Consider the following 23,032-nt stretch of genomic DNA (forward strand, 5'->3'; position numbering starts at 1 on the left):
ATCTCCAATTTAAAATTACAATAACCATGTTTTAAAATAGATTTGTATATATTACTTCTATATGAAACTAGGTATTTTTTAAGTCCCCCCCACATCCCCGTAGAACACCCTTGTTTCTTGGCGCCGTGCGGCTCACTTTTGGCGCGACGACAGATGCCGTCCAGCAACACAAGCGCTTCTTCGGCGACGGCGAAGACGTCAAGGAGGCCGACGACCGCAGCATGGGCTCGGCCGCCGCCATGCAGGCCTTGAAGATGTTCTCGGGCGGCGGCAGCGGCACCTCTCAGGTACGAAGCGGGGCCACGTATTAGTCGTCGTCATCCGCGGCGGATGGGCTAACGTGCAGACAGCAGAGCAACAGCCAGAGCGCCTTCATCGGGCTTGCCATGGCCGAGGCTAGCAAGGTGAGTACTCACGGTGATCGGCCCCGGGATCGGGAGAGACGCAGCCAGCTGACACGTGCTGCCAAACGCACAGCTCTTCGACCAGAAGGCGGCCCAGGGCCAGGTCTCCAGCGGCGCGAGCAAGGAGTCGGCCGTCATGCAGGCCGGCGAGATGGCTCTCAAGTTCTATCTCAAGAGCCAGGGCGGCGGGCAGGCCTCTTCCTCTTCCGGCCTCATGGGGCTGGCGTCCAAGTTCATGAAATAAGCGGGCTGGTCCGCAGGTCTGTACATGCGTGGAAGTGCCGATAGTTTGTCGTCGATGTGTTCCGCCCCTTGAGTTCGTAACAGCATGAGACTGCGTGGTCTATAGTGTGATGAGAATACAGTCAACTCAAAAACGTATGTGAGCATTACGCCAAGTGGTCATAAGCCGGTTGATTGCGTGCCTGTTCCACGAACACATATCCTTTATTCGGAACCGTTTTAGAGTGGGTTGTTTAGACGTTCCCACGAGACCAGTCTCAACTACAGATCTAATCGCCCTTTTGCCTTGCAAAGAGAGTGAGAGGTCACATATACTCATACATATCACATATTCCAGATATCAGGCTATGTAGCAGAGTCTTGTTTTCTCATTGTGTGTGGCCTAGGCCTTACATTTGAATCTCGCCAGTGCCATATACTCCCACGCTCCAGTTCACCTAACTTTTCACCCGGAAGCGCGTGTGTCAGTATGGAAACAGTGACGTATCGTCAATTCTCCATAGACACACCAAAGCGATGCCCGTCCCCAGCTCATCGCACGCTGCGGTCTTCGCACGACCGGAGTCCCAATCTTGTGGTCTCTTCGAAGGGCGAGCGAGAGCTGCCTCCACAAGAGGAGCTTGCATCCAGAGTCTGTCTTCTCTTCAAGCAAAGCCCGCCAAGAGTTCCTCTGGGACGCATAGCGTAGGGTCCAGCTCCTGCCGCCCCTGTATCTGACAAAGGGCACATGGGCGAAGCGTTCACCTATCCTGACACGCAGCAATCTGCGGCACAGCGCCCGGCGCCGCCTCTTCCCTCCGCAGCATCGAGGCGCGGGCAGCAGAACCCCCACTGTCACGGGGGCTTGGGCGGACTCGCCTATCTCGAGGGAGGACTCGCCGCGGTATTCCCACAGCACGGGGCGCGGCGGCCACAGTCCCGAACCCGGATCATGGGCGTGTAGTTCGTAGTAATCATTCGACGTGTCTTATGACCGAAACCTCGGGTTGCTCATTGCCACATACCCTGGGGCTGCTGATGATGGTGGTGATGTCCATGGGGGCCATGCGACCCCGGGGCACCGAAGGCCGGGACGGGCCCGTTGTTTCCTGGGGCGCCGTAGGGCGGGATCCGGTGGATCACTATGCGACACGCGTGTTAGTACTTGCCTCCTTAACCTGTCGTAGGGAGGTGCCACCCCCGGTTCAGATAAACTTACGAGGCCCGGTCTCCCGGTACGCCGGGGGCGGGGGCGGAGGATCGGCAGGGCCCGGCGGGCCATGGTGGTGATGGTGATGTCCGTGCCGCGGAGGAGATGGAGGAGATGGAGGAGGCGGAGGATGATGGTGGTGGTGCCCGTGCCGTCTGGGCGGAGACGGCGAACACCTAGGCGGCGGCGGCGGTGGAGGAGGTGGTGGTGGTGGTGCAAAGCCAGGGGGTGGGTGGTGCACATTGCCGGCGTTGATCACGGGGATGCGGTCGATGAGCGGCACCTGGGGACGATGCTGGTGGCCGTGGTGGTGATGTCTTGGGGGCGACGGCGGCCCGCGCATGGAGATATGTGGTGGAGAAGGCGACCGGTGTGCCGGGCCGTGGTGGTGGTGGTGGTGGTGATGATGGGGCCCGTGGTCCGGGGGCGGCGGGGGGCCGTGTTGATGATGGTGGTGGTGGTGCATGTTCTTGGATGGGCGTCTATCGCTCGGCAAGAGGAATTTTCGTGTATCTGACAACACCACAGCGACGGGCTCGAACGGATGCGGCCTTGCACCGTCCTATATAAGTACTCATTTCGACATGCAACCCAGATTCGCGGCTTTCGGCAGGGCGAACACTTGGCGGGCGATGCACAATTGCGACGCAGCAACCCACATTCTCCACTGGCGCCGCGTGTGCAGGCTAGGGCGGTGCTGGACAGGCAGGGTGAGTGACGATCGTCGGCCGGCGGCCGCGACTCATGAGTGTCTGGGCTGGGCTATGCTCGAGCGCAGCGCTGACTAGACCCGCGTGCTAATTACACCTGCTAGCCCTGGAGCGACACGCAACCTGGAATGGCTGAATGGGCCGGCATCGCGAAATGACGTATGACGGGACTTCTTGGGTCGATGAAGATACTCATCTCCTGCCGCACCGATCCAAGAACCTCTGGAAAATGTGTAGCCTCGACAAGTGTGTTTGCGAGCCTCGCAGGACGGTAGCTCACAGGGTTGGCATGTAGCAATGTCGCGCTGTCTCTGCGCACACGGGTGGTGAAGGTGAAACTAGAAGAGTTGTCAAGAATACATGTGATCTATTGTAGCATCAAATCAGCGGACAGGAGATGCTCTGTCGCGGCCGCCGTCTGTATGGTGTGTTCCTCTTTCTATAACCCTGAACCGCTACTCCAGGAAGCGCGCAGCTGTCTGCGCAACAGTGATGATGTCGACCGAATTTTCCCGCTATACTAACACATGTTTTGTGGTGTCATACCCCATAAAGAAAAAAGCCACCTCCTATGCCATACAAGTGAGGGTAAACAAAGGGACAAAAAAAAGGAGACGCCCGTGTCTCCAAATGAGTGACACCCTCTGCCGAGAAGTGTCAGGTATCCATGAAGTGATGATTTGATGCGTGCTGAGTAACGATGCTTTAGTTCGAGTCACCCTTCTTGGGCTCTCTCTGCTCCTTCTGCTGCAGCTCGGCGCCATCGGCCTCGGCAGCCATGGCCTCGTTGACCTGGGCCTTCTCAACGCCGGCCTGCTCGGCCTGTGCCTGACGCTCCTCCTTCTCGTCGATGTCCTCGACATCACGCGGCGTGGCCATGCCTGTGTCTTGGTTCTCCTGGTCCTGCTTGTTCTCCTCGTCGATGAGCTCCTGCTGCTCCTTGAGGACCTCGAGACGCTGCTTGTTAGTGGCGGCGCCCTCGGCGTTGTGCACCTCGAGCTCGATCTCGTGGTACAGCTCCTCGGGGATGGACGACAGGACGCCGGTCAGGGCCTCGATCTGGCTGTGGAAGCTGCCTTCTTCCGTCTTCTGGCCGTACATGTAGGCGTTGCTCAGCACGAGCAGCGTCGAGGGGACACCGTGCTTCAAACGCAGTTCCAGCCACGACTGGAGCTCCTCGCGTAATCTGGCGGGAGAGACACCGTGTGTCTTGATGCCACGGCTGCCGCAGGCCACCTGCAGCTCGGCGACGTTCAAGCTGTCGACGCCCTCGTAGCTGATGGCCTTGTCATCGCGCTTGATCTGGCGCATTCTGTGGCGGACCTGGTAACGCAGCATCATGTCGGTACCAAAGGTGTTGAGGTTCATGTAGCGGCACATGGAAACAAGCTGTGGCCTGGACAGGTTGTCGAGGGTCAAGTCGTCCCTGAAGATCTTGCACACCTTGATGACGTCCTCCGTGGTGGGCTGCTCTCCTGTGGCCCTCAGCTTCCGGAAGAAGGTAGCGAACTCTTCCTTCTGCGCGGTTGCCGGGGTCAAGGGCAAGCCGGTCTCGAAGAGGGTCGATCTCAAGAAGGAGCTGACCTCTTTCCGGGTGGCCCGGAGGGTGGCGGCCTTCTTGTCCTTGGACTGCTGAGCCTCGTATGTGCTGGGCAGCAGGTTGGGGAAGAGCTTCAGGGCAATGGGCAGCAGAGCCTCCGCGAAGGGGACGATGATGAAGACTGAGAAGGGTACCAGGCGACCCAGGTCCTGGACTGTCCGCTGGAGCTGGCGGTTCTCTCTCCGGGTCAACTCGTAGCCGGCGGCCATCTTCAGTGCTAGTCTCGTGCTGATCTTGACCTCGGTGGCCAGCAGCTTGGTGCCGTCCCAGTAGTGCTGTATCTCGTGCCTAATCTTTTGGCCCAAGGTCAACTTCTTGCCTTGCTTCTCCTCCGTCTTCTGCGCCTCGGCGTCCTTCTTGGCCGCAAGCTCGGTCAGGGTCTTGGGTTCGGCCGTGGACTCGCCGGCAGGCGCATTCGCGGCGTGAGCATCGGCAAGCTGGCCGGACTTGCCGTCGGCCTCTGACGCCTTTTTCGAGGCCGACTTTGAGTCCTCGGGCTTGAGGGGCTGCTTGGCCTTGTTGATGTCGAAGCCGGGGGGCGGGCCGGTCGACTGCCCCGCCGAGTTGTGCTCGGTAGACACGTATCTGCCGGGGATGAAGAAGGCGACGGCCGGGGTGTTGGCGGGGAGATTCCTGGCATAGCGGCCAAAGTGTGCTGATGAGAGTCCGACACCAGGTCGTAGAGCAGGTCGTCCAGCGAACGGGTTTATCGCCACCGCCCGGCGGGCAGCAACTCTGGAAGAGGCGCTCATGACGTGTGGGGTGCTGCGTGGGCGCAACGGGCGACTGTTGTGTAGAGAACGGGCGGGAATGAATGGAGAAGAAGGAGGATAATACAGTCAATGAAGTCGCCGGAGGTGGGTGTATGTTGAAAGACCATGGGATGAATCTGGGCGTCTAGTGCTATGCTAAGTAATTGTACTGGATGCGGGCATGGACGGAGCTGACTCGGCTCAATGCGTTTTCCACAGGTACGGGGGGTCCCTTAGCAAGCAAGCAGGCAGGCTCTGGCAAACACAGACACGCCCAGGCACACGCTCCGGCCAAGGAAGACCGGTAAATCCGACCTATTGGATGGAACGGGGGCCCTGGGTGCACCCGTGGACCCCGGCCTCGCCCATACGTCGGCGCGGAACATTCTCTCTTCCGTATTTCGTTGAGGAGGCCGAGCGGGTGGACTCTCCCACGTCTGCGAGGGCTGTGGGCTGATGACACATGTTCTGCCAAGGTTCTGTCACATTCTAGGCTCGCACGTCACACTCCACACATGGTCGCACGCAGATTTGGCAGACAGGACAGGGTAGGGGTGGTGGTGCAGCATTCTGTCAGCCGGTCGGTCTATAACTTATGTGTCGCGGCAGCATAGGGGGTGGCCCAGCGGCCGTCGAAAGCCACCGCAAAGTATATGCAACCACATACCACAGTGTTCACGCTTTGCATTTCCCTCTTGCCTCTGACCTGTCCCCTGGGCATCCAGTACAGTGCTGGAGAAGGGGAACCGCCATCTATGCTTAAAATAAACTTCATCTTTCTGGGTTTTCCGTCTGATCGATGCACCATCCGTCCGCATACATAGCATTTCCCCCTGCGAAAACTCTGTACCACGTCGCTTCCCAGTCTTGTTCTGCAAATAGATCGCTCTGATGTCGGATGACTAGCTCTCATAGAGTTTCAACCACTTGACCACTGACTACTTCGGCAATGGCGACGGCGGGCGAATACATGACAGCCATCCCCCGAATAGACTTTTTCATCAAAGTGCGCCACGCCGCTCCCGGATATCTACCAGGCTAGTGCCTAGGGTAACTCTACATAGCACACAGTAGAGCAGTAGGCACGGCGCCGTATGCGGTTCAGAGCAGACTTATTCAGCATCAACATTCACAAACACAGAAGACATCACGGCGAAAGAGACAAAATAAGGTGGGTGTTTGCAGAGATCGCATTCTGTTTACGAAACATCTGCACCTCGGCACCTCGCTACTGCTTCCAGCTTCAACGCACCACCTATCCACTTTTTCTCACTCTGCTCTCAGGAGCGCTCCCTTTCATGCTATGCTACGCTGCAGTCATCTCCTTTGTAGGAGTTGTCTCCCTCTCCTCCAAATTTGGGCTTCATCATGCCCTGGATGTGTGGCATCTGCGATCCTTGGTTGGCCGTCTTTGCGTGTCTCTTGATATAGAGATCAGCAATGTAGTGACGGCATGCTGTACCTCGAAGTTTTTTTCTTCTTCCAGAGCTTTGCTCTGGAGGGAGAGATCTGAAGGGAAGTGTACCGAAGTACACTCCTTTTTCGGCATAAGTGGCGTTGCCAGCGCCATCCTACAACTCGGCTCTAGTAAACTAGGCGAGGAGGGAATTCTTTTCTGGTAGCATAAGTAGCGTTGCTAGCGCCATCCTCGACTTCACTCTACCTGTCGGTAGGGAAGGAGGGTATTCTTCAGTCTCTCCGGCTCCCGCAGGAGCATGAGGCAGCGTGGATCGCAGAAGGATGAGTTGATGTGATGGAGGAGAAAAGGGGGAGGATGTAGGTGAGGTGAATGCAGTGTAGCATAGCTTGACGGTTGCTCAGAGTGAGTGAGTGAGTGAGTGGTTGAGTGTTTAGGTGGTGCGGAGATGTGCGAAGACCCTTTTTGGACCTTGCGTTGCTTGGCACAGAGCTCTGGGAGTTGATCCAGAGCCTTACTGTTTCTCAGCAGCGGTGACTTGGGGCCCAGTCCTGTTTCCCTCCTACTCGTGCCGTGTTCAGCACTTTCGGCATGCTTCCCTTTACCATGTGTCCGCCAGCCACGACTGTTGGCTTCCGAGACAGGCTGACTTCTTTTCGCGTATTGTCAAGGGAACTTCCTCTGGAGCTCTTCCTGGCTCGTTCGTCCTGTGACACGCGTGCTTCTTCTTGGCACTTCCAGATTTCCCTCCTACTCGTGCGTCTTTTGGCACTTTCGGCATGCTGCCCTTGACCAGCCTGTATCACCCGTGGCTTGATCATATTCCAGACAGACCAATCTGGTGGTTGTTCCGAGAGTGTTTGCCAAGAGCATTTGTATATCCAGCCATTCCATTCCTTTCCACCCAAGCCTTATGGTCCCAATCAACCATGATCCCTTCCTCCACTTTATACCCGTAATGAATGTGATGCTCATCAGATGATGAGATGCGCAGGCGGTGATGTGCCCAAGAGTAGATTGGGCATCGAAGTTGTATGAAGCCACCTTGGCCAGCTCGCGTCGAAATTGTGTATAAGAAACCCAAAAATGGAAGATCATGGGCTTGTGTTGCGGCTTCTGCGGATTGAAATGTTAGCCAATGTTGCCTGAAAGTCTGATAGAATGGGTGTTGTCACCTACCGAGCTGTAAGGATTGTTTGATGCCACACGTATGTGGAAGTCGGTCGGCCAGTCCGACGTTGAATATATCATTCGAGACACCTGACGGTGTGATCTTGTACTGAAGATCCGGGTCTTCGCCACCAGGCTCGCCGGGGGCAATTAAGGGCTGCTCCTCACCGAAAGAGATACGTGGGGCGAAAAGAAGAGGACGACCACAACCGCCTACATTTACTCACTTCACCCCAGAAGGGGTTCCTCGTTTTCGAAATCAGCAAAGCAGATGTGGTGTCGGAAGGTCTTGTGGTGATGACAACCACGACTGCTTACATCTACTCACTTCACTCCACAAGGGAGTTCCTCGTTTTCGAAACCCGAAAAGCAGACATGGTGTCGAGGTGCGGCTGAGATGACAACCACAACTGCCTACATTTACTCACTTCACTCCACAAGGGAGTTCCTCGTTTTCGAAATCAGCAAAGCAGATGTGGTGTCGAGAGTATTGCAGAGATGACAACCACAACTACCTGCATTTACTCACTTCACCCCAGAAAGGGGTTCCTCGCTTTCATATCAGCAAAGTAGATGTGGTGTCGAGAGTTATCGCGGAAATGACAGCCACAACTGCTTACATCTACACGCTTCACCCCATAAAGGGATTCCTCGCTTTCGAAGTCAGCCAAGCAGTTGTGGTGTCGAGAGATGGGGCGCGGATGACGACCAGAGCCTGTCTACATTTACTCGCTTCACCCCACAGGGAGGTTCCTCGCTTTCATATCAGCAAAACAGGATAGCGTCGAGATGGATGGGGGAGAGAAAGAGGGAGAAATGGGTGAAACCGAGTGCCGTAAACCGAAGAACGAGGACCGAGAGAGAAGAAACCAACAGAGAGGAACCAGCAGAGAGGAAAACAACAGAGAAGAAAACAACTGAGGAGAAAACAACAGAACAGAAGCAACAGAGAACAAACAGGAGACGACAGTACGACCTGCGCTAGTGGCGCGATCTATACTGGCTGTGGTCACGGGGCGGGGGCGTTGGGGTATAGACCGCGTGGTAGTGAAGGGTCGGGATCGAACCGACCTGCGCCGCCGCACCGAGACCACCTCCAAAACCTTCATCGTCCGAGCTCGGGAGCTCCGGCGACAAAGGGCAGGGCTGGTCGTGCCAGCTGACTCCTGCTGTCTGTTGCTGCTGTTGCTGCTGTTGCTGCTGTTCCCGCTGATGTTGTTGCACCAGTTCATCCAGCAGCCGCTTCTGCTCTCGTTGCAGTTGCTCCTCCTGCTCCTGCTGGTGTTGCAGTTGCAGCTGCTGCAGCTTCTGAGGTGCGATCTTCTCGCTGACCTTCTTGGGTGTTCCTATTCGCCGGTTGGCAAGAACAGCGGCCGGAGCCGTCTCCTTCAGCTCTTCCTTGAATTGGCTGCCGTCCACAACCACGGCCGCTGGAAGCGCAGGAAGGGCAGCCACTGCCCTCCGGTGCCGGTCAACCACGATGCGGGCAGCAGCAACTTCGCGGTTGTAATCTGGATCCTCCGGGGGTTCTTCGGCGAACTCGGCGATTTCGTCGTAGCCCTTTCTCTTCCAGAACTCGCGTCCCTCTTTCGAACGGCTGGCCACGTTGCGCCACCGAGCCTGCTCCTCCTCCAGGTGCGCCGCCAGGTTGAACCGGAAAGGGTCGGCCGAAGGAGGTGCCACAGAAGGCGCGGGAGCGGGCGCCTTGGGAGGATCAGTAAACACAAAGGTGGGCGCAGACGGAGGCGCCGCCGCCGGAGCGGGCGTCTCGGGAGGGTCGCTAAACACAAAGGCGGGCGCAGACGGAGGCGCCGCCGCCGGAGTCGAAACGCCACTAATGCCGGGAAGAGTCGTCTGGACGTCAGGCTCGGTCCTGGGGCCAGGAGCAGGAGCCGAAACTCCACCGAAACCAGAAAATATCGGAACTACAAGCTCGGGCCGGGACTGGGGTGCGGGCGGTGGGAAAGGCACAGAGGGGGAGTAGGCTGGCGTATATGCACCACCAGAACCAGAAACCACCGGCTGCTCAGGCTCGGGTGCAGGCGGGAATGGCGTAGAAGGGAAGTAGACCGGAGTAGACCCACCACCAGGAACCACCGGCTGCTCGGGCTCAGGCTGGGGCTCGCGCTGGGGCTCGAGCGGCGGGAGTGGTGCAGAAGGGAAGTATAATGGAGCCGATACGCCACCAAGACCAGAAACCACCGGCTGCTCGGGCTCGGGCTCGGGTGCAGGCGGGAATGGCGTAGAAGGGAAGTACACCTGAGCAGACATACCACCAAGACCAGGAGCTACCGGCTGCTCGACCTGCGGTTCGGGCTGGGGTGGGAAGGGCTCAGACGGGAAGTAGACCGGAGCAGACACACCACCAAGACCAGAAACTACCGGCTGCTCGGGCTCGGGCTCGGGTGCAGGCGGGAAGGGCGCAGACGGGAAGTATACCGGAGCAGACACACCACCAAGACCAGGAGCTGCCGGCTGCTCAGGCTGCAGTTCGGGCTGGGGTGGGAAGGGCTCAGACGGGAAGTAGACCGGAGGAGAATCGTAGCACCAGTCCATTTCGTCGAGCTCCTCCGTGACTGTCGGCTGACTGGCCTCAGGTTGCTAGCCAGAGGGCGCAGCCAGACTGGGCTGGTCATAGGGGGCGAGAGCGGCGGACGGAGCTGGAGCGGAAAGGACGGGCTCAGGGGCCGGGAGCGGGAGCGAGGCCGGGACATAGGCCGGCTCATAGGTAGGGGCGGGAGCAGGAAGAGGAGCTGGTTCTTGGGGCGGCAACAGAGACGGCGGTTGTTCGTACGGACCAGACCAGACGGGGGGAGGAGCGGCAGAAGGGAACGATGGCATCGAAGCAGGGGCGGGCTGCGGCTCCGGGTTCCAGTTATCCCAACAAGTCGATCGACCGCCCATGTGCCACGGTTCGACCGGCTTGCGGACGGACTCTACAAGCCGCACCCAAGTTCGCGCGGATTCCTCGGGGTCGGAAGTTGGAGGGGTGCCGAAGTTCTCAGGGTCCATCCAGCCGCCGAAGTCCAGGCCTGCGTCGTCGTGGTTGTAGCACCTGCAGCTGGATCGTGCCGGGCGAGAAAGAACCGGAGGCTGGGACGGAAGCTTAGGAACGAACGGCTTCGGCTTCGGCGCCGGGGCTGGACGGGTTGACGGGCGAGAGACAACCGGAGGCTGGGGCGGAAGCACACGGGCGAACGGCTTTGGCGCACGAGGAGGTGACGGGTATTCCTTGTCCTTGGGGCTGGCCCAAACCTCCGAGGGATGCCAATCCATGGGCTTAGTCTTCTTCTGCGGGCGAGGGCGAGGTCGAGAAGGGGCCGTGTCGAGCCAGGCGTAGAACGCCAACCAGAGCGAGATGACAGTGACGGGAACCACAGCGACGAGACAGAAGACCACCTGCCCGAAGGCGAAGAGAGCGTTGAGCGCGTTCTTGCCGAAGACGAGCCAAGCAGGGGGACCGGAGTCATCACTGTCGTCACCAGCCGGGAACATCTGCCCCTCCAGGTGAGTGACGGCGCCTATGATGGCGACGTAGATGAGGAGGCAGACGATCACGACCAGGGCCAGGTGCACACAGGTAACGAGGGCCGAGAGAGGGAACCAGGAGAAGGTGTCGAAGGCGTCGAAGACGGGGGCGAGAGAGAGGGCGTCAAAGGCGCCGACCATGAGAGCGACAGCCGAGAAACCGAAGACCAAGCAGCAGGTGGCCAAGGGCCCGAAGGCGACAGAACCACCGACGAAGACGACAGGGGGAGACCTGATCATTGAGTCAGCATTGATATTGATCAAAGTCAACATGGAAAATGATGAGGTCGTGATAATCAGGTTCATTGCTAATTTGATTTCATGGTGAAGTGGGGGATTGTCATCGTGATATCTCAAAAATGATGATGATGCCGATTCTGACAAACGGTGATGGTAGTAATAATAATAATCTTGATGACGACGCGGTCACACCCTCGAGATGAATCGTGTTGCAAAATAGGGAATAATATTCATCTGAACTTACCAGAAGACGAGATCCTCACCACCGAGGACGAGCCAGGCGAGGCAGAGGTAGGCCACGAAGGCCGAGGCGCGCGCGCCAACAGAGAGAGCCATGGCTGCTGCTGCTGCTGGTACTGGCGGGAGGGAGACGATAGAGAGAGGGGGGGCCAGAGAGGCGAGAAGAGGGAGAAAAAAGTACCACAGTTGGTGATCAGATGCGAGGGGAGATCGTGAGAAAAATCGTGCCGTGAGGCGAGAAGCTGACGATCGATATCTGAACAGTAACTGTGGGACGAAGGAGGAAAGGAAAAGAAGACCAAGATGGGATCGCAGATGGAGGGGGAAATAGTGGTGGTCTGCCTCGTTCTGCCAGGCGGTGGGTCCAGATTGTTGATTGTTCCATTGTCAATAGTCGAGGATTTGGCACAGTGGGCCCGATTATTCCTACCAGAGCTGGAGCTGGCCATTCACATTGTTCACTTGGTTCTATTCACTTGGCTCTGAAAATCCTCTGCTGCTTTGGAGCGGCCTCGTCTGCCATTATGGTGGCCATATCCTCGGGGACCAGGGGCCATTGGGGGCACGCATCAGAAGAACGATTTGCAAACGCAGCTTTCATATTTTATTTCTGGGAATCTAGAACTTACCAAGGCCTAATAGGGGCTCGATAACTCATCTTTTTGGGTAATAATGGAATCTATGGCACATGATGAGCTGCTCAGACTGAACACACACCTCGAATATCTCCCTGAGCTCCATGTGCGGCTATGAAATCACAGTGAGTGCTTGGAAAGTCAATATCGCTACGAAGTTTGAAGCCGCCAAAGGGGCCTACCCCATGCTGTAGACCTCTGCCCGAGTTCACAAATTCGAGGGGTAATGCTCTGCTAGAAATGCGCTGCGTAAACTTTGTTGTACAGAGAGGTCCCCGAGGACATAGCACAATTTTTTCATTCACTTGAACCATGGCTTTATTCACAAGGCCAGCTGCAAAAATAGACGGCATGATAATGTGCGTTTGCTGGGGTCGGCTGCCTCTAGCGACGAATTTCACCCATGTCAGATCTCGCCGAGGACACATTGCCAGCCGTTACATTCTCTCATGGACTCCACGATGAGGCAAATAAGGCTTTATCGAACCCGTGTTGCTTCTGTCATTTGAGATGTCCAAAGATCCTTGCCGCAGCTGGCCTTCTGGCCTTGCGGTGATACGTATGACACTGAAATACCGTTGCCATACCAAACGCTTACGGTGGGGTGGAATGGCACAAAAAAAATATCAAATCACAGCGGACGACGGCACAGACGTCAATACACGTAATCTCTCGCATGGATATCTCAAAGCATTGCATTCCAAGTGAAAATGGCAATCCCACCTAGGTATATCCCAGAACAGACTGTCCAAACTCCAGGTTCCCTCCCCCCATACGTCCATTGTAGCGAATCTAATCATCATAAAGTCATGCCAGACAAAAATTACAAGCCCCCTTATTTCCGCCCCCTCGCCACGAGCCTCTGGTGCAGCTCGACGACGATGTCGCTCCAAGACTCCTTCTCCTGGTTATCCGCCTTTGTGGCAACGACACTGCCAATCCGGGTTGTGAGGTACTCGACCACTTTGTCAACCTTGAAATGCTCACCGTAGATCACCTCCGCCTGGGGCACGATAGCAACCTGAACGCCGTCGGGGCCGCGCTGGGCCTGAAGTCCGAGAACGATCTCGATCTTGGTCTCCAGTGGCGCCAATAGCATCACAAGTTTCACTGCAATCGACGAGTCGCCAGTCTTGACGACCTCAGTCGGGAACGTGCAATTGAGCAAACGGATGTCGTCGAACACGGCGCCGGCCATGCGCCAGGCCGCACCCACAACCCGGAGAAGAGTGGGGATTCTGGTGGAGGCTTGCGGTAGTGTCCTTACGTAATCGCGGATACACTGGACAAAAAATTCCCTTTCGGGCGATATGGGCTGCGGCTGCGTCTCCCGATTGGCTGCAATATACCAGAGATCGATGCGCGAGTTCGGCTTTGTCCCCTGGAAAGAAGCAATATCAAAGACGAGCTCAATCTCGCGCTTGTAGGTCATAGAAATTGTCGTCCCTGAAATGCCGGTTATGTTCCACCCGTGTTCTCTCTCGATGGCGTCTACTTTGGCTGCAAAAATGTTAGTTGGATGCTTGACAGACTCCAAAGAACGAACCCAGTGGGGCGGGGCATACCTTTCAGCGCGTTGATCTCGGTACTGGTCCATCCCCGGCATTCCTCTCGGACCTTCTCTGCCTCAGCAATAGCGGCGACACACTCCTGCTTCCGCTCAACCATGTCTTCGACTGTAGCTTGAGTTTCCAGGAGGGCCTGATGGAACTCTTCGATCTGGCGCATCTTAGCCTCGATGTCGGCATCAACGTCTGTAAGCTCAGCACGTGCTGCCTGGAGATCTTCCGGGTCACAATCTGCAAGCTCTTGCGCGATGGATTGCAAGTTCTGGTTCTCTGCTTCCAGCGCTTTGAACTTGTTGTCGAGCTGGGGCAGAATGGATTGGAGTAGCTCCTCCTCCTTTCGCAAGAGTTGTCCGTCAGCGTCCATTCCCTCAGCAATTCTGACGAGGCCCTCTTTTAACCCATCTTGCAGCTTCATACGCCATTCGTACCACATCGCTTTGCTCAACAAGCGCGCATGAGTCTTGACATTCTTGAATTGATTGTCCATCAAGATCTTGAAGTCCGGTGAGGCAGATATGTACTCCTTGAAGAGCGGCGGGTTCTCGACAAACGTCTCCGTCTCAATCTCGCGCACGATACGACGACCTTCAGATATGTATTTCTTCAGTTCTCGACACGAGTGTTGGTAGAGCTCCAGCATTGGCACGGTGCACGCGCCGGCAATAACACATCTCTCGAGAGAAATATCCTCTTCTTTGTGCAGTGTGCTATCTTGCATAGCAGTTGGGGCCTGGGTGTGCCGTCTTTTCGTCGTTGTCAGTTCCATGAAACGGATGCTTGTCATGTTTAGGAAGTCTTGAAGATGAATACGTTCCTGGTCATCGTCGGGAATTTCGGGGTCGATGAGGTGCGGCACTTCGTCGAAACTGAAGGTGTTGGTAGGTTGATCCTCGACATCCTTGAACCTTCCTTGGCCATGGGGAGAGGGCGCAGCCTTTGAGCCCTTTTTCGGTGATAGTGATGTGCTGGGTGTGGTGATATTACCGCTCGTCTCCTCCAAGCTGTGCCGCATAGAACGTGTCAGGCGCCCAGTAGTCTCTGCCTTGGAAGGAGGAGCATGTAGCCGCACGTTCTTGACTGGGCTGCTCTGGTGACCCTTAAGTCTTTTGACACCATCGCGGTCTTCCTCTTCTTCCTCGTCATCGAGCTCGGCAGGACGCTTTCCGAGAAGACCCCTGGCGCTTCCAACATGGAGACTTTTGCGCCCCTTGAAGACGCTGTTGTTGCTGTTCTTTTTCTTCGGCGACATGTTATTGATCATGTCCTTCAGAGTCGCAGTGGTGTTCTCATCGTCTCCATCCGCCTCCCTTTCAAGAATGCTTCGTCCGTTTTCTCTAGCTTCCTCATCCTCTCGATCCCTGTCAACCTCATCTTCAAAGGCGCGAGGGTCAGCGAATGTAACCCCTCTACCTGGTTTCCCAGGGACAAAGTTATTTGCGGCTTCGCCGATGGAGCCTCGCCGGTCCATGATTGCTGCTACTTTGGGAGATCCCAGTCCGGGACGATCGACGCCGACGCCAGATAGCCTCCGTCTCTGAGGAGTGAGTATATGCAAGGGGGTCGAAGCACCTGTCGATGGGTTGCGTTGGAAGAGCGTAGACTTCTGTGGGCTCTTCTGAGGAGATTGAGATGTTGTTGACTCATTGGCAGCCGGACGTTGAGGAGAGACACTCCGGCTGGGTGACCGTCTTGACGGCGGAGTCTTGAGGGGGCTCGATGCGCCTTTAGCGTTTGGTGTAGCCTCTTTGACGGGACTCGAAGATTTCGGTGGTGACGCTTGACGGACTGGAGAGGGCCGGACAGGAGATGACCGCACGGGTGACGACCGGAGCGGGGAGGAGCTAGCAATAGTCTGTGGCCGTTGACTGATGCTGCGACGAAGGCCGGTTCCTTGAAAGGCGGATAGACCAGGACTTGCGGCACCCGATGTATCAGCGGCTCCAACCAGGGCAGACAGTCGTTTCTTCGCTGGTGAATTTGCTTCGACAGGTGTATCGTCAGCTTTGTCCACCTCTTCCTCCATCAACTGCTTGGCTACTGAGCGGTCTTTCACGGGAGAAGGACCTTTGATGATGCCCCCCATAGCCATGGTCATCTCCATACCCATGGTGGCGTCATCTTCAGCGTCCTCGAACTCGTTGGCCTGGGTCGTGGGGAGGATGCGACCGAGACCCACCGTCATATCCATGGTAGCTTCATCGTCAGCCGCCATGGTGCGCCGCCGTGTAGGAAGGGACTTCCTCTTTCCGGCTTGTTTTGCTCCCAGAAACCCTCCCAAGACGGAAGTCAACTCCATAGACATATCTTCGTTGTCAGCGTTGCTTTCGAGATCGAAAAGGTCATCTTGTGAGCGTTGAGGATTTTGGATGCCACCAATTGCCATGGTCAGGTCCATCGTAGTGTCTTCCATGACTGAGCCGTCAGCAGCCTTGTCGGGACTTGTAGGCGCCGATGGCGCAATGGCCCTTTGTTGAGGCATAATACCACCCAAGACCTTGGTGACATCCATAGACATATCTTCGCCTTGATCGTCATCCTCGGCAACATTGGACTTGAGGATACCTCCCATGGCTTGGGTCATCTCCATATCCATGTCCATGTCCATGTCCATGTCTGTACCATTGTCTGCATCTTGGTCTTCGTCGTGCGGGCTGGTTTGAGATGTGCTGGATTGCCCTTGCTTCTGCTGAGGGCTCTGCTGTTTTGGTGCAGGCTTCTTGGCCCAACCAAAGGAGGGGATGACCTCCTCCTCCTCATCGATACTTTGCGTTTGTGCCTGTCTTGCGGCAAGTCGAAGCGCACCGTCCAAGGTGTCATCCATATCGTCATCATCCGACATGTAAGTGCGCCCCGAAGCAATGGATGTGCTGGTGACTTCGTCGACGTCCAACATGGTAGTGCCGTCATCCGAATCGCTCCCGGAGTCCGAGTTGATCTCCTCAATGACGCCGTCCGTGGCCTCTGAGTCGGAACTGTAGACAGTTGACGCCAAAGTGTCATCATCTGGGTTGTGGTAGTTCAGGGTGGAAGCCCCCGAGCTTCGGCGGCGCTTCCTCTGATGAAGATCTCTCTGGTGTTCAGGCGATTCTGGCACCAGATCATCGGCTTGCTCTGGCGGAGTCGACGGCGGATCTGATGCGTCGGGGCTGGCTGGCGCGGGGAGTGAAGGCTGTGCGGCTAGGGACGAAGCGCGTCGCGTATCGTCAGTCGATGTGGTGGAATCCTGCATGAACTCTATCTCGTGGAAGGTATGCAGCGTGGCCTCGGCGGCGAAGGAGACTCTTCGGTTGGCCAAGGATTTCCTGCGTGCCTCGCGACGGTCTTTAATTTCTTTTTCGAGAGCGGCCCTCTCTTCCTCCTCGCGTTTCCTGGCTGCCGCCTGCTGCTCCTCTTCGGTACGGAGGGCAATCTTGGTCCCGGAAGAGGTGGAATCGTCGTTTCCGAAGGGACTATGCGCCTTGTCGGCTCCATGGAAACTCGAGCCATAGCGCATCTTAGGCTTATGGGGAGGTATCTCGGGGAGCAGAGGCATTGTGGGCTTGAGAATCGATCTTGGCGGCGGTCTGGCGGGAGCGGCTAAGGACTGCATGGCGTGTCAGAGACGTGACGTTCACAGCGACAGTCACGGGATGCGCCTGACGTCGAAGGACGCCGACGGAGGTAGACGTAAACATACCACTCTTCTGTTTCCGGAACCCGACTTGAGGACATCCAAGCCTCCCGGGCCCATACTCTTGCTGCGTGACTTCTTTCGGCCTCCATTACCGGCCAAAGAGCTGGCCACGTCGACGGTGATGTTCTCTTTGTCGAGGCGCTTACGGACGGGTGAATGGCCCGTGGACTTGCGCGGCCGGCGTGCAGTGGGCACGGGGGCCGGTGTGCGGGAAGACATGCTGTCGGCGACAACTATGCGACAGTGGTGTTGTTGGAAGCTGGCATCAGAAGCGCTCGCGAGTTACGGACTGTTGACCTGGGTGCGCGTGTGGACGTTGATCATGGCAAGGCGCGGACAGCATGTGTGCAGCAGCAAGTGGAGGGGCAGTCGCGTCCGTGTAAGTACATAGAGCAGGAATGGGCCGCGACGATACACGGGCGTTGTTTACTCCCTTTCCTAATGAGGCGTAGCGCTCGTCGCCCGAATTGGATGGAGAGAGCTTTGACCGAGTCCGAGACTTTTTGAGAGCGCACAGCCTCAGCTTGCGAGCCCCCAGCCCAGCCGCCACAATGCCCGCGGGAGCTTGTGGCGGGTGCTTCGTCCCCCGCGCGCAGTGGTGTGTGGCTGCTGCACCACCACCGGACGCAGCCACAACACCAGGTCTGAGCGCTCTCTGGAAGTGGGGCTGCAGTGGAGCGCGGCTGATGGTCGTCCGCCCATCTCATTGGCCGATGGCCGTCCAGCCCTTCGGCTAATTCTCGTGTGCTGCCACTTTTCCGCTCTCCCACCACATTTTTGAAATTCGGAGTTTGTGAAGTTTTGACGCCTCCAGACCAGACGCAACTTTCCACCACCCAACGCCCAACGACCACCGCCCTTCGACCCTTGCGATAACCGACAACAACAATCGCAAAAATGGCGACCGAGCTTACCGTCCAGTCTGAGCGTGCTTTCCAGAAGCAGCCTCACATCTTCCAGAACTCCAAGGTCAAGACCAAGTCCGCCCGCCCCGGCAAGTCTGGCCGAAGATGGTACAAGGACGTCGGTCTGGGTTTCCGCACCCCCAAGACCGCCATTGAGGGCAGCTACATCGGTACGTGAACGCGGCTTGCATTCACTGCGAGGGAGAGGTGGCCAGAAGAGCGATGGGAATCCCGGGGTGCCTCAAAACTTTTTTCGCGACATGGACCAAGAGGGGCATCATATGGCGTGTTTTCGTGCACAACCTCGAGAACACGGGTCGCCTCTGCTCACCGGGCCCATGGTCGCTGAAGAGGCTGGGAATGGCAGCGAAGCAATGAGCGGACGTGACAGGAAATGCTAACAGCTGCTACCTACAGACAAGAAGTGCCCCTTCACTGGTCTCGTCTCCATCCGTGGCCGTATCTTGACTGGTACCGTCGTTTCCACCAAGATGCACCGCACTCTCATCATCCGCCGCGAGTACCTCCACTACATCCCCAAGTACGCCCGTTACGAGAAGCGCCACAAGAACCTCGCCGCCCACGTCTCCCCGGCTTTCCGTGTCCAGGAGGGTGACCAGGTTACCGTCGGCCAGTGCCGACCTCTGAGCAAGACTGTACGTTGCCCCCGCGCATGTCCTGCCCCCATCCCCCGGGCTGACTGCTGACATTTTAATCTTCCCAGGTCCGATTCAACGTTCTCCGTGTCCTTCCCCGAACTGGCAAGGCGGTCAAGAAGTTTGGCAAGTTCTAAATCGGGTTCTTTCCTGGGGGCATTAAGGCGTCATTGCATGAAAGGGTTCGTCATGTTCTTGAGAATTAGGAACTAGGGCGGTTCATCGGATGCTGCTTGGGCACAACGATTGCCATGTATGCAGCTACGGAATAAAATGATTTCACGGACACCAATCATTCGGACGACCACAACATTCTATCTCACTTTTCTCGTGATCGACGTGAGGCGTACAGGCGGGGGGCGATGTTTCAAAAATTCGAAGTGGCTTTGTTCTTGCCGAATGGGCTCAGTTGTCCTCTGCTTTCTCTCGGGCACTTGAGGGTCAAGTACGAGTTACTTGGCCCAGTGTTTCTGATACGCGTGACGTGACCCTTGTGCTGATGTGCGTCTCTACACTGATTACCTGCCATAAACAAGGTGTAACGACGTGAACGGTATGCACCTTCGAATCCCGTGGTCTCGAGCACTCATGCGACTCAAATGATTTTCTCCGTGCCGCACTTGGCCCAGCGACATCGTCCATAGCATTCACTTCGTGAGTGACTGGACTCCGATATGTAGATATGCGTACCAATCGACATATTCAATACCTGGGAATGTAATCTGCCTCCGGTGACCAAAGAACTTGAGAGTCTCAGGAGGGGTCTGATGAACTACAGTTGGTATAAGGAGGATAAACACTGTGAGAACACGCTACAAATGCGCCGCACTGTACAGTGTAGGACAGGGCGAGCACCGTGCCCTTCTGGAGGTCGGCAAGTGCCGAATGCGATTCCTGATGCTCCAACTTTTTTTTGCAGATGATCGCGACCAGAAGCCCCAGCTCCAGATCTCGGCAGCAGCAACGTACCTCGTCCCGATTGACTCTTGCACGGCTTGGAAGTAAAACACTGCTCGTAGACCAACATTGACTGCCGCAATGGGTTGGTGGCAGAGCCTTTGGGGCACGGAGAACACGGACGATCCCCTCAGGAAGCTCGACCCCAAGCTCCGCGAATACCTCGAGAAAGAATCCCCAGTGAAATACCCGTCATCGCAAGCACCGCCGTCGCAACCGCCACAACCCCAAACGAAGTCCGCACAAACACCATCACACACAACCCCCGATCCCACACAGTCTGCGCAAGACCCTCCGCCAGTGCCCAAGGAGTCCGAGTTCCAGGATGGCCGCTATGCCCACCTCTGGAAGACGTACCGCCCGCTCGCCGAGATCGAGGGCGAGACCAAGAGCGACCAGGAGAAGATCATGGACGTGCTGGAGGGCTACAAGGAGCGCAAGTCCCAGATAGGCCGCGCCGCTCTCGAGAACTGCGCCCTCGAGCAGGTCGACTGGAGGAGCTGCATGAACAATCCCAGCGTTGCCGAGAGGCTCACCATGTGTCGGGCCCAGGTCAAGAAGTTTGAGCGCTGCTATACCACACAAACGGTATGTTCTTTCATGCCTCCCTCTTCTATTGTTTCCGCAGGGGTGCGGGGACATGCGCGAAAGGACTCAAAAGAACACTGGCTAACATCATTGGGGACGACAGAGACTCTTAAAAGCCCTGGGCTACCTTTCGACACTAGACCGCTCGCCCGAGGTCGAAGAGGAGATTCAGATGCATGCCGACGCCATGTACCAGAAGTTGGTCGCGCAGGAGGCCGAGATCGAGGCGGCCAAGGCCGAGGGCCGTCCCGTGCCGAAGTTCGCGCCCGTGGTCCCCAAGAAGCCGCTGGTGCCGTCGGCGGCCCCCGACGCCGACCTCTCGGCTGAGCAGCAGGCGACGCTCAAGACGAGGCTGGAGAACATACCCGAGGAGGACCACGCCGCCGAGATCGAGGCCTTCCGCGCCGAGCAGAGGGCCAAGGCCGAGCTGGGCCAGCGCCTGCGCGGCATTCTGGACCAGCAGGAGGCTGAGCGGAAGGCCAGGATAGAGGCCGGCCAGCACACGGCGTGGGACAGGGTCATGGGCGTAGTCAGGGGAAATGGCGAGAAGAAATGATCAGATACGGCCAACAAGATGAGGGCCTTGAGCCGATGAAAGGCCGGAGTGGCTGTACGGATAGTGTACCATACTGTTACAATATGAAAGGGGAAGCACGCCCTCGAGCGAATGCATATCGACCCCGTTTTTGCCTATCTGAATCTATGAGCATCCAAACAACTTGTCTACCATGCCACTTGTCTGGACCTGTAATAGCATATGACTCGTTGAGACGCAGGCAAAAGAAACATCACAGGGAAGTGCTCCGGCAGTTGTCAGGAGATTGTATACATCGAATTGCCAGAAGCAATGTGGCCGAGCTCAATGTCTGGTCTCAGAAATGAGGAGGATTTACCGAGTATACCATTTTGCGGGTATTTGTTATTCCTAGCTTTCAAACCCCGGCCACGACTATTGTAATACCGTTCATGCTTATCTGTATATTGTCTTTGTGGTTTATCCCCACATGTGTTTTATATTAGAAGTTCTTGGAAGAAAGTGGGGCTTCAAGTTCACTGGCATAGTTACATTCAGAATTACTATGCTAATGTAAACTCCACCGGATCGCTGACATGCAGCACCATCTTAGGTCGTCCATCGTTTTTCGTCTCCGGGCAGAGGATCGAGTCGTAATCCGGAGTCGGGGGATTCACGACTCGGCCGACACGCCAGCACGGCAGATAGACCTCAGTGTTGGCATGGCTTTGGCGTCCGCCCCAATTCCACCATTCGACATGAGCTCCTCGTAGACCAACGCGGAACCTGTCGCCCGGTTTGGCATCCTCTGGAAACTTCTTTGGGATGGTCCGCTGGTGCGCGACCACGGACTCGCCTCGACCGAGACTCAAAAACTGTTCATCCTCTCCGACCTTGACTAGCAAAGGCGGTGCGTCTAGCAGGGCGAAGCCGGAGCATCCTCCGTACTCATCTTGCTCTGTTAAGCACTCTGTCCACTCGCCGTTGCGGAGCTGGTAGAGAGACAGCTTTTCTTCTCCCATGACGCCGTATTTATGGAACGTTATGGGAGGTGCGTCTTCAGCATTTGTGTCGCTAGTGCCCTCGTAAGTTACATTGAATTTCAGGTACTTTTCCTCCGAGTCTCTAGAGATCTTTGTGGGACACTCGAGTGTGAGGCGGAGAATTGGGGCAGTTCCCGGACCAGGGCTATATCACACACGTTAGTTGTTTGTTGGGACAGCGGACGCAGTAAGCAAGCCTTACAGTATTTCTTCGTTGGAAGCCATCAGAACTCATTAGAGACGGGTCAAGAGTTCTTGAAAGATCGCTAGTACGACGATGATATGCGCAAACGTTTGTACTGATTGAATCAAGATAAGTTAATTTCGGAGCTTGCAAGACGTGAGGATAGAGATTCACAAGCTCATCAGTGCAGGCTACTTGGCACACGTTGCAGCCCAGTAGAATCCTCTTGCTTACTTACTGTACGACTGGAGGTTTGTCTCCGGCAGAGCAGGAGCGCCTCTGGGACAAATACAAATGGGATGACGCACCAGATTTAAATCCCCGTTCCCTATTGGCTTGGCAGCTCTGAATGACGTGATCATTTGGGGGCAAAGTTATGCCTTGCTGTACCATCAATGATATTACCAATCGTGTTGCTCTACGTTATGGTTGCCTCTTTGCAAATTTAGAGATTCGTGCTATTCGTTCCGCATAACATCAAGACAATCGTAGGCTTGATGGTATCTAGGAAGGAGACATGCAGTTTCTGTAGCCATGTCTGACGCATGTGACTAGGCTTACATGGCCAGTATTTTGTATAGAACTATTGACCGTAGGAACACCACAAGGCGCATACGTCTAAATAAGCGCATTTTACTACCACCGTCGAGTCAGAGGCAGATAGGAGTCCTGGAAGCCATTCTGCAAGGATTGCAAGTTCATGGAGTCGAAAGTGACCATTATACCTTACGTAACAAAGGTGTATTTGTATTCGTCACCCCAATCGCTTGGGGCCGTTTCATCCTCCTAAGCCGGTCAGGGAGAACTTGTGACAAT

At 56.2% G+C, this 23,032-nt stretch overlaps 9 protein-coding genes across 9 annotated transcripts; 3 read left to right on the plus strand and 6 right to left on the minus strand.

The window, feature by feature from the left end:
- JN550_006318 (uncharacterized protein) lies at positions 1-648 on the plus strand (the record flags this gene model as incomplete). The annotated part of the gene is made up of 3 exons (XM_049318044.1): positions 154-287; positions 354-404; positions 478-648. Coding segments are annotated over 3 exons (356 nt in total), but the record flags the coding sequence as incomplete, so codon positions are not given.
- Positions 649-1,637: 989 nt separating this feature from the next.
- On the minus strand, positions 1,638-2,179 carry JN550_006319 (uncharacterized protein; the record flags this gene model as incomplete). The annotated part of the gene is made up of 2 exons (XM_049318045.1): positions 1,638-1,768; positions 1,846-2,179. The coding sequence occupies 2 exons, from the start codon at positions 2,177-2,179 to the stop codon at positions 1,638-1,640; spliced, it is 465 nt and encodes a 154-aa protein (XP_049171538.1).
- Positions 2,180-3,251: 1,072 nt separating this feature from the next.
- On the minus strand, positions 3,252-4,898 carry JN550_006320 (uncharacterized protein; the record flags this gene model as incomplete). Its single annotated transcript, XM_049318046.1, has 1 exon — positions 3,252-4,898. One exon carries the CDS (start codon positions 4,896-4,898, stop codon positions 3,252-3,254), a length of 1,647 nt encoding a protein of 548 aa, XP_049171539.1.
- A 3,568-nt stretch (positions 4,899-8,466) lies between these two features.
- Positions 8,467-10,041, minus strand: JN550_006321 (uncharacterized protein; the record flags this gene model as incomplete). Its single annotated transcript, XM_049318047.1, has 1 exon — positions 8,467-10,041. One exon carries the CDS (start codon positions 10,039-10,041, stop codon positions 8,467-8,469), a length of 1,575 nt encoding a protein of 524 aa, XP_049171540.1.
- A 45-nt stretch (positions 10,042-10,086) lies between these two features.
- Positions 10,087-11,589, minus strand: JN550_006322 (uncharacterized protein; the record flags this gene model as incomplete). Its single annotated transcript, XM_049318048.1, has 2 exons — positions 10,087-11,245; positions 11,498-11,589. 2 exons carry the CDS (start codon positions 11,587-11,589, stop codon positions 10,087-10,089), a joined length of 1,251 nt encoding a protein of 416 aa, XP_049171541.1.
- A 1,374-nt stretch (positions 11,590-12,963) lies between these two features.
- Positions 12,964-17,588, minus strand: JN550_006323 (uncharacterized protein; the record flags this gene model as incomplete). The annotated part of the gene is made up of 3 exons (XM_049318049.1): positions 12,964-13,628; positions 13,694-17,279; positions 17,373-17,588. 3 exons carry the CDS (start codon positions 17,586-17,588, stop codon positions 12,964-12,966), a joined length of 4,467 nt encoding a protein of 1,488 aa, XP_049171542.1.
- A 678-nt stretch (positions 17,589-18,266) lies between these two features.
- On the plus strand, positions 18,267-19,067 carry JN550_006324 (uncharacterized protein; the record flags this gene model as incomplete). The annotated part of the gene is made up of 3 exons (XM_049318050.1): positions 18,267-18,444; positions 18,692-18,930; positions 18,999-19,067. The coding sequence occupies 3 exons, from the start codon at positions 18,267-18,269 to the stop codon at positions 19,065-19,067; spliced, it is 486 nt and encodes a 161-aa protein (XP_049171543.1).
- A 901-nt stretch (positions 19,068-19,968) lies between these two features.
- JN550_006325 (uncharacterized protein) lies at positions 19,969-21,031 on the plus strand (the record flags this gene model as incomplete). The annotated part of the gene is made up of 2 exons (XM_049318051.1): positions 19,969-20,475; positions 20,579-21,031. The coding sequence occupies 2 exons, from the start codon at positions 19,969-19,971 to the stop codon at positions 21,029-21,031; spliced, it is 960 nt and encodes a 319-aa protein (XP_049171544.1).
- A 521-nt stretch (positions 21,032-21,552) lies between these two features.
- JN550_006326 (uncharacterized protein) lies at positions 21,553-22,257 on the minus strand (the record flags this gene model as incomplete). Its single annotated transcript, XM_049318052.1, has 2 exons — positions 21,553-22,177; positions 22,235-22,257. 2 exons carry the CDS (start codon positions 22,255-22,257, stop codon positions 21,553-21,555), a joined length of 648 nt encoding a protein of 215 aa, XP_049171545.1.
- Between the last annotated feature and the right edge of the window lie 775 nt (positions 22,258-23,032).

Source organism: Neoarthrinium moseri (genome assembly GCF_022829205.1).
Source record: "Neoarthrinium moseri strain CBS 164.80 chromosome Unknown scaffold22_Wmoseri_CBS_16480, whole genome shotgun sequence".
NCBI lineage: Eukaryota > Fungi > Ascomycota > Sordariomycetes > Amphisphaeriales > Apiosporaceae > Neoarthrinium > Neoarthrinium moseri.